The sequence below is a fragment of the Chrysemys picta genome, chromosome 1 (genome assembly GCF_011386835.1).
Source record: "Chrysemys picta bellii isolate R12L10 chromosome 1, ASM1138683v2, whole genome shotgun sequence".
Classification (NCBI taxonomy): Eukaryota; Metazoa; Chordata; order Testudines; family Emydidae; genus Chrysemys; species Chrysemys picta.
In genome coordinates, this window is record NC_088791.1 from 100,737,763 (window position 1) to 100,747,898 (window position 10,136).

Here is a 10,136-nt window from a genome sequence, read left to right on the forward strand (position 1 = left end):
GCCATGAGAATAATTAAAGGATTAGACAACATGCCTTATAGTGATAGACTCAAAAAGCTCAGTCTATTTAGCTCAACGAAAAGAAGGTTAAGGGGTGACTTGATTACAGTCTAAGTATCTACCTGGGGAACAATATTTAATAATGAGCTCTTCAAACTAGCAGAGAAATATATAACACAATCCAACGGCTAGAAGTTGAAGCTAGACAAATTCAGATTGGAAATAAGGCATAATTTTTTTTAAGAGTGAGAGTAATTAACCACTGGACCAAAGGGATGCGGTGGATTCTCCATCACTGACAATTTTTAGATCAACATTGGATGTTTTTCTAAAAGATCTGCTCTAGGAACTATTTTGGGGAAGTTCTATGGCCAGACTAGATGATCACAATGGTCCCTTCTTGCCCTGAAATCTATGAATCTGTTACCCCCTTAACTCTTTGGCAGATGTTTATCTACCCTTAGTCATCCTGTTCCCTCCACCCCCATTCTTAACTGCTATCTTGGTCCTATCAAGAAAAATCCTGCAATATTTGTAATCTCTAAATACACTGTTTAGTGGGCAATCTCTTGTGGTGAACTGGTTCTGGTTCATAGGCTCCAGAGATGATCAAACTGGTGTGCGCGAGGGTGAGGTGTGAGAGGAGAAGAGGAGGGTCAGGCTGGGGCAGGGGGTATTCCCTCCACAGCTCTGGGAAGGAGATGTTTTGGTTGGTTGGCCTGTTCCCACCACCTCACAGACACACTCACACTCACACTCACTCTTCTCATAGAATCACAGAAATGTAGGGCTGGAAGGGACCTCAAGAGGTCATCTAGTCCAGTCCCCTGCACTGTAGCAGGACCAAGTAAACCTAAATCATCTCTGACTGTTGTTTGTCCAACCTGTTCTTAGAAACCTACAGCAATGGGGATTCCACAACCTCCCTGGGAAGCCTGTTCCAGAGCTTAACTACCTTTATAGTTAGAAAAAACTTTCTAATATCTGACCTAAATCTCCCTTGCTGCAGATTAAGTCAATTACTTCTCCTACCTTCAGTGGACATGGAAAACAATTGAGCACTATCCTCTTTATAACAGCCCTTAACATATTTGAAGTCTATCAGATCCCCCCTCAATCTTCTTTTCTCAAAACTAAGCTTCCCCGGGTTTTTTTTTAACCTTTCCTCATAGGTCAGCTTTTCTAAACCTTATACCATTTTTGTTGCTCTCCTCTGGACTCTCTCTAATTTGCCCCCATCTTTCTTAAAGTATGGTGCCCAGACTTGAACACAGTACTCCAGATAAGACCTCACCAGTGCTGAGTACAGTGGGACAATTACTTCCATGTCTTCCACATGACACTACTGTTAATACTCAGAATGAAATTAGCCTTTTTAGACGCCTACAGAGTCCAACAGTTTTGTGGATCACTAAAGAGCCTAAAACTGGGACTTAGGCATCTAAAAACTTTTGTGAATCTAGCCCCAAGTGCTTAGGAATTCGGTATCATCATCCTCATTTTACAGGTGGGGAAACCAAGACACAGAGGACTGAAGTGACTTGTCCAAGGTCACCAAGCAGAGCTGGGAATAGAATCCTGAGTCCTAGTCCACTGCTCTATCTACTAAACAACACTGCCTCATGCACACTAGTAAAACTATTCCTTCCTGCACCATCTCTATCTATTATTTACTATGCATTTTAGTGACACAGAACATCACAAGCAAACACAGGGAAGTACTTTGCACAAAAGGAAGAGTACCATCAACCAAGTATCAAAAGTGAATGTGGTCAAAGGAAACCAAGCTTTCTTCCTAGGTAGTGTCCCAGCATCTCTGAAAGTGTTTTGAGGCGAAGTGTAGAATGAGTCAGCCATAGAAGAGAGTCCAAATCCTAGAGATTTGCAATCTGGAAGCTGTCAGGTTTTAGCAGCATGACAAAGCAGACCTGACAGTTCTCAAAGGGTGGTATATTATAACTTTATTAAATTCAAGACATGACAATATTCAGAATAAAACAAAGTGAATAAAATCCTTTTGTTCAATACTGGACACATGATGCAGAAATATCAGTGCATTTTCTATGGCATGTATTTCACCTTCATTTAATTTGTACTAAAACATAAAAATAAGCTTTAAAATAACTCAAATATCTCATTCAGCAATTTAAACTGTAAATAGCTTGTTCATTTCTATTAGGAGAGCATTATAGTAATGGACCTCCATTAATGAGCACCTCTTCTCTTGTGCTTATCTATAAAAGGATAAATATGTGGTTGAAGGCAGGTATATCAGTCTTAGAATGATTGAAGTCCTTTTAATATGACCTGGAAAAGGTTACCTCAGGTTAATTATAAACACCTGAGTCTAATTAAGGACAGCCTGTGACCTTTAGAAATCTCTTCCAGTGAGGGTGAGGGGAGGAAGCAGTAGAAAGACTGTGTGCAGTGAGGGGGGAGGCTTTTCCAAAAACGAGCTGTTTTTCTCTATAAGGGAAATGTGCTTATTTCTGTTTGGGGAGGAGGACCTTGGTTCCTAGGGTGACCAGACAGCAAGTGTGAAAAATCGGGACAGGTGGTGTGTGTGTGGGGGGGGGTAATAGAAACCTATATAAGAAAAAGACCCAAAAATCGGGACTGTCCCTATAAAATCGGGACATCTGGTCACCCTATTGGTTCCCAACATAGCTGGGCACAGAATAGGTTAGAGAGGACGGCTGGCAATTGGTAGCCAGCATATGAAGAGGCATACTCCAGTGGGAATTAGGAAATGCTTTTTTTGTTTGTTTGTTTGTTTGTTTGTTTGTTTAAAGAAGCCCTAAGGCCAAACCTCGGGCCTCCTCGTAAATATTGTAAATAAGCCAAGGTGAAGAACTAAACCTCCAGAGTAGGACTGATTTACCCCAGGCTCCCCCAGTGCCAGAGGGAGAAATGCTGAGCCCTGACGTCACTAAAGAGTTGCGCTGTCACAACAGTTTCCTCCAATTTTTTCATCATCCAACTTACAAAATGCATCTATTCAGAAATCATTTAAAAGTGGTTATGCCATCTGACTTATCTGGGTTAAAACAAATGTGAAATAAAGTTCTTCAAGAGTTTAGGTTAACAAGGCTGAACAAAACACACAGGAATAAAAAAAAACCATGCAAACGGAATGAGCATTAGGCTGGCAAGAAAATGTGCTGGCAGTTCATATACTAAGGGATAAATCCTGCTCTCAGTTACTACTGAAGTCATTAAGGGTATGCCTACACTACAAGTGCTGCAGCTGTGCAACGGTAGTGCAGTAGTGTATACACTTGGTACAGCAATGGAAGGGATTTTTCTGTTGCTGTAGAAAATCTGCCCCCTCGAGAGACGGTAGCCAGGTCAACCTAGTGGTGTCTCCACTGGGGCTTTGATTGGCTCAATTATGTCTCTGAGGGGTGTTGATTTTTAACACCCTTGAGTGACACAGCCAAATCAACCTAAATTTTAAATGCAGACTAGGCCTAAGATTGCACTGATGTAAGCAAGGGCAAAATTGAGCCCAGAGTCTGCAAGCTTGCATCCATCAACAGTAATGCTATGTGAACACAGCTATGAAGCATTGTTTATGTTATATTTTAAAAGTCCACACATACAATAATATGGCAGAAATGTTTACAGGAAACAGCACAAAGAGAGAAAAAATTAATTTGGCCCGAATTCCTCAATGAGTTACTCCAGTTTTACGCTGATGTAATTTCATTGATTTCAGTACAGTTACACTGGCATAAACATAGAGTAATACAGCAGTGATTTGGGCCCCTTATCTTTATACCTTGAACTTGTGCTGGATTTTGGGGCTCTGCCAGCTATTATTAGCACAAGAAAATCTGCAAAAGTGATTTTTAATAGTAACAATACTTTGCAACTCTACCCACAAAGGGCCGGATACCAAACTCATTCCAAGATTCCAATTAGAATCTTTCCATGCACACCAGTGACAAGGAATTGAGTCCCAAGAGCCCAACCCTCAACTCCTACTGAAGTCAATGGAAGTAGAAAGCACTCAGCACCTCACAAATTTGGACTGAGATGTGGAGGCGGGGGAGATAGGGGAGACAAAACTGGGATGAGGACATGGAGCTGGGGGGGGAGGAGAGGGAGATTCTATGGACAATATAGTATGTGATCATGTGTAAGGCTAAGATTTAATCATGGGTATTTTTAGTAAAAGTCATGGACAGGTCACGGGCAATAAACAAAAATTCACGTCCCCGTGACCTGTCCATGACCTGTACTATATACTCCTGACTAAATCTTGGGTGCTCTGGGGGGGTCCTGGGGGCACAGCTGCTGCTCTGGAGGGGGGGCTCCGGGGCACCCGCTGGTGCTGGGGGGGGAAGGCTCCCGGGTACCCGCTGCTGCTCGGGGGGGGGAGCAGCGGCCTGGGACTACCGCCGCTGGTGTTAGCGCAGAGGGGACAGCAGCCAGGGACTGCCGCCGCTGCTGGGGGGAGGGGAGGGTGCAGCTGGCCAGCTACTCGGGCAGCCCTTGGGTCAGCCACACCTACCGGCTGCAGAAGTCACAGAGGTCCCGGAATCTGTGACTTCCATGACAGACTCGCAGCCTTAATCATGTGTGATGATTTGGGGAATTTTTCTCTGTATAGTTTAGGAATTCTGTTTGAGATTATGAACTCTGTATGTTTAAGCCCTTATGATTCTCTTTACTGTATACCTGCCTCAAACACCTTAACACCAAGGACACAGGGAGGGGTGCCTGAGTGGCTGTCTTTGAATAGGATGGTTGTTAGACTATAAGCACCTGAACAGATCTTGCCCGAACACAGCAATGGGATAAATGCATCCTCCAGCTTGTCTGCGGAGAGCTGGGGATACCAGAGACAGCGTCTGTGCCCAGGAAGTACGCTAGAGAGGCCAGAGAGAGAGAGGCTGAAACCGAACTGGGATGCAGGGGAGCTTAAAAAAAAAAAAGCACACATGCCTAGCATGTGAAACAGGGCAGTCTGGTGAGCATCCAGCAGGATGAATTTGATCAGGGCTGAGAGATGTATTAAAGACACTATCACAGTGCATACTCCCAACAAGGCTGAATTAAAGTAGCACAGGCAACCTTAATTCTAGCATTTCATAACTCTTGAGTGCTTGACTTTGCAACCTTAATGTTCCTTGAATATAGTGCATTTTTATGTAATAGGTTATACATTTAAAAAGCAAATAAAAACAGAAAACATATATATTATATGGTACAGTAAACCACTTACTGTTTGAAAACTCTACAATACCATGGTATAAAAGCAGGAGTAAAGAGAAAAGCATCTGCCTTTAAAAGCAATGTTGTTTTTTATAATAATTATAAAAAATTATAATATACTATAACATTTTTTTCTTAAATAAATTTACCTTTCAGGTGATAGTCGTAATTTTCCTTGCCAATTTTGCTAATTACTGGCAGTGGTTTTTTTTTTATTTAATATCTTTCTTGATCTTAACATGAAAGCTGTAATTCTGAATTTGTAACATTACTTTGATTTCCATGACAACAGTCTAGGGGTTTTGGAACAGGAAGGAAATAAAGGACTGCTCCCAGCACTACCACTGCAGCTGCAATCTGTTTTTAGCATACCAGTTTGATCAGCGCTAGCATGGGTATGTTTCCTCGAGCTGGGAGTCAAACCCCCAGCTTGAAGTGTAGACATATGCTTAGATTCAGGCTAAAACATTTGTAGTTGTGTTAGGGTTGTAAACTAGGTGGGATTGTTTTTGCTTGTCAAGTCATACCTTAATAGTAACCTGAGAAGTGGGAACGTCAGTATGTTCCTTTGATTCCCTAATTACTACTGTGGGAACCCTCTGCTCTGCATGTACAAGCACAGTAGGACTGGCTTGACAGCATCACCTTAAGCAGTTCAATAGATTTTGGTTATTCCAGTTAGGATAAAAACTTCCAGTGCTGACTTCTGCCATGCCCTTAATTTTAGAAACTGGCTCAGATTTTGGTATAATTTTTTTAAATGATACTTAGAGAGATACATCCACAACAATAGGCATGTCTTATGATATCTTACAGTAAAATAAACTTCATCCTTCCATTTGTCCTCCCCTGCTATGTTGAGTCTCCTATAGGCTCCTATCCTGTAAGCAGATGCACTGGCACATCTGTTTGCAAGATCGGAGTCTTAGGGCTGGTCTACACACAGAAATTGCTAAATTCTGTTTCTAAACTGATTTATCTAAACCAGTGCAACCTCCTTGTGAGGACGTTCTTAAATTGGTTTATGGGTGCCTTATATGGATTTAGCTTAATTTGATTACTGGTTTGACTGAATTGATTTAGAAACAGATTTAGTTAAACTGGTGCAATTTCTGTGTGTAGACCAACCCTTCAGTTGTTGCTCCAAGGAGAAGGGACTTGACAGTTTAATGTATTTGTTAACGGCCATGCAATTGTGGCCCAGATTCTCCCACCCTTACTCACAATGACCAGCACTTTACCAGATTTCAGTGTGGCTCTTAGCACATTAAGGTACTACTTTCTATGGCACAATCTCGCCCATGGGAAGAAGAAAAATATATACCTATTCCTATGGGGTTAATCATAAAATTATGAAAATTTGCTCAGATTAAATAAATGAAGATTTGTGACATTTGTTTTTTTGCTGTCAAGACCAAATGAAGTACCTAGAACCGCTATAGTGCTGTTTTTCTGAATGTCTCTGCATCCATGGTCTAGTATTGTGGAATTTTATTTAAAGCTAGATTGTGCCCTGGACCTATGCAGCCACAGGAGGCAGTAAGGACCCTCCTGGATTGCAGCTCCAAGTGTGAGTGGAGACAGGAGAGACTGCAAGTCCAATATTCCCCTCTTTCCACCCCATGATAGCAAGGAGAAATGCATAGAGCAGTGGTTCTCAACCAGGGGTCCGGAGCCTCCAGGGGGGCTGTGAGCAGGTTTGAGGGGGGCCACCAAGCAGGACCAGCATTAGACTCGCTGGGGCCCAGGATAGAAAGCCAAAGCCTCACTGCATGGGGCTGAAGCCCAGGGCCCTGAGCCCTGTCACCTGGGGCTGAAGCCAAAGCCTGAGCAATGTAGCCTCATGGTGGCCCCTGTGGCATGAGGCCCCAGGCAGCTGCCCTGGTTGCTACCCGCCAATGCCAGCCCTGGCTTTTATATGCAGAAAACCTTATGGCACACATGGGCCGTGGAGTTTTTATAGTATGCTGGGGGGGTGGGGGGTGGAGAGGGGCTCAGAAACAAAAAGATTGAGAACCTCTGGTATAGAGTATGGACCTGCATGACCCCTCTCAAATCCACCAGCCAGCAGATTATTATTGAACATTTATATTATGGTAGCGCGTATGACCACACACAGGTTGCCCCATTGTGCCAGGCATTGTACATCATAAATTACAGTCCTTGACCCAAAGAGTTTATAACCTAAAAGGTAAGATATAACAGATGGAGGAGACTAACAAGCAGGTCAGGGTGGAGATGGGCGAGACAAGGTAATAAATATACTAGGAGATATGCAATTCTTCGCCATTCAGTAGCAACGATCACAACTTGCAAGCATAACCTCCAATCTGTGCTGAGTTTGCCAGGATTACAGAGAGAGATCTTCTTCATCCCCAAAAGGGGTAAAGTAATTACCTACCATCTGGAGCAAGTGGGGAAGCTAGAGAAGATGGAGGAATTGTGACTGTCTGAGCAGCACAGCTTCACTATGCTTCTCATATAGAACTGAGCTTAACGGCTCAATGTAGCATTATTTTACAGAACTACAAAAGTGTTTTAGTCCTGACAATTCTCCAAGTATCATATATACAAAAATGCTCTATGGCAACAATAAAACAAAAACCAAACAACCCATATCCAACTTTGAGGAAGTGAGGGCTGTGTATTAAAAACTTTCCATAGTCCAAAAATATGCAATGTTTTAAAAGTTTCCTTCAGCCTTGAATGCCCTATTAAAATATTACATATTTGAAATGGCTTTTAGTTTACTCTAGACATGCTTAGCTTTTTCTTCTTTTTTTTTTTTAAATTCCCAGCCATTCAGCATTTCAAACCCTTTACATTTTTAAATCACTTTTGACAGTTTTTTAGTGAATGTATTCTTCATGCTAAGTGCCAAGCTGATAGCACTGAAGATGGAAGTCCTGACCTTGATTTATCCATAAAACAAATACAAAATGGACAGCTGAAGTGCAAGCTTCTTCACACTGCACTGCTAGTTGCCTCAGTCCTAACCTGGATTGGAGGGACTCTCTCTAAGGGTGAGAGAGCAATTCAGTCTTCATATCACTTCAAAATTTGCCCTCTCTGCTGTGAGTGCTACCAGGGTGCCATTTATGGTGATAAGAATGTCTGTGATATGGACACGTACTCAAGGAATCTTGCACTCAGTGACTAGTGCTACCATGCTGGTAAATACTAATCACTATATTTTGATGTCCTTATTCATTGGCATTGTCCTCCCTGACTAGCCCCACCAATTTAAGTTAGTTTATTAATGGAGTAAAGTACTACTCAACATCATTTATTATTATTAATTACTTGTATTATCGAAGTACCTAGAAGTCCCACTCATGGACCAGGTCCCTATTGTGCCGGGTGCTGTACAAAAACAGAACCAACCAACAGGTTGTCAGAATCTGGCCATAAATAGATCGGAATTGAATCAATCACATCATCTTCATTTCACATAAACCAGATCAAGATTTTGATAAGTATAAACAATCACAGAAAACAATTCAATTTCTCAAGTTAAATCTTCGAAATATATTATTACTGAAGTCTTGTCTGCAGTCACATGTTTACTTCATTAAACAGTCTACGTTTTACAAAAATACATACACAGGTACCTAAAAAGTCCCAGTATAAGAAGTCCTGAGTCAGAGTTAGAAGAGGGAATTAAAGCAGAAAGATAGCTACAAAGCTCTCGATTTTATGTTGCTCCCCCGACACACAATTTTTAGCTTCAGTTTCTGAGACTTGTGAATTCTTTTACCAGAAAATCAAAGTGTTTCATTGTCAGTTTATGGACTAGAGCTATCGATTAATTAGCATTTGTCAAGTACTTTGACTGCAAACTATGTATTATTAGGCAGACATGTAGAAAGATGGTCTATATAGTTACTTATATAGATGCAGAGACTCACACCTATTCTATGTACAAGGCCAAGATTTTCCAAAGCAACTAGTGACTTGGGGTGCTTTTATTTTGGGGCACCTAGCTTAGTTAGGACATCTTAAATGGGCTTGATTTCCATGGCACTTGGCACCTTCTGCAGATTCAGCCCCAATCTATGAAGATGGGCACCCCAAATCACTAGCCAGTGGCAGGGCTGAACATCTTGGCCGATACTCACACAGAAGAAAAATCACAGGATTCCACGGAAGCCCCCGCCCTGGCTTGGCAAGGCAGGCGCCTGGTAGGGAGAGACGCGAGTAGGTGGGGAGGCGCTGGGGAGCGGCTGCCACCTGGCACGGGCAGAGCGAACTTTCCGCTGCGGGAGCCAAGCCCCGCTCCCTGCTACCACCTTCCTGCCCGGCTGCTGCCTGGTCCCCCGAGGGGCAGGTTGCCTACCTGCTCGGTGGGGCTGCTCCCTGCTCGGGCGGGCAGCCTGTTCTGCCGGCAGCACCGCTTTGCCCTTCCTCACCGAGCTCCCCATGGCGCGGCTCTGAGCGCATCCTCCTCCAGCGGCTCCCAGGGAGGGGCAGCGCCCTCTGCCAGGCCTGCTCGGCCAGCACCAGACAAGGACGCAGGGGAAGCCCCGGCTGCAGGGAAGGGAGCTGCGCGCTCTGGCTGGCGGGACCCGCGCGTCCCTCTCCTGCGACACGAAGCTCCCGTTGCGATAGCAATAGAGCCGCGAACAAACCCAGCCCCAGGTGCCTGCAGCGCTGGAGCGGATTTCCAGGGCGTGAGGCGACCCCTGCTGGCGGACGCGCCTCAGCTACCGAGTGATGGACACGATGCCCGGCCGCCTCCCGGCTCCACTTTGATTTTTTTAGGTCAGGCTGTTTAATAAACTGATCTCGCCCCTGGAAGGAGAAATGTGGAGGGGGAATCACAGCAGCTGTTTAGTGAATTGACCTGTGCCCAAATCCACAGTCTTGAGCAGCTGATGAGGGGCAGCTCCCTTGTGACCTTATTAATTAATTAATTT

The 10,136-nt window shown here is 43.6% G+C and overlaps 1 protein-coding gene across 5 annotated transcripts in view; it reads right to left on the reverse strand.

The window, feature by feature from the left end:
* TXNRD1 (thioredoxin reductase 1) overlaps nt 1–9,842 on the reverse strand; it is a 56,104-nt gene extending 46,262 nt beyond the window's left edge. Inside the window, exons 1-2 of one of the 5 annotated variants that reach the window (XM_065565110.1) lie at nt 9,557–9,816; nt 4,771–4,874 (exon numbers count right to left, since the gene is read on the reverse strand). In XM_065565110.1, coding sequence (XP_065421182.1) covers nt 4,771–4,874; nt 9,557–9,660 — 208 coding nt within the window. In that variant the 5' untranslated portion in view covers nt 9,661–9,816. Of the gene's footprint in view, nt 1–4,770; nt 4,875–9,556 lie in introns of all 5 variants that reach the window. The other 4 variants (XM_065565103.1, XM_065565112.1, XM_065565106.1 and 1 more) reach the window with 4 other exon arrangements.
* Between the last annotated feature and the right edge of the window lie 294 nt (nt 9,843–10,136).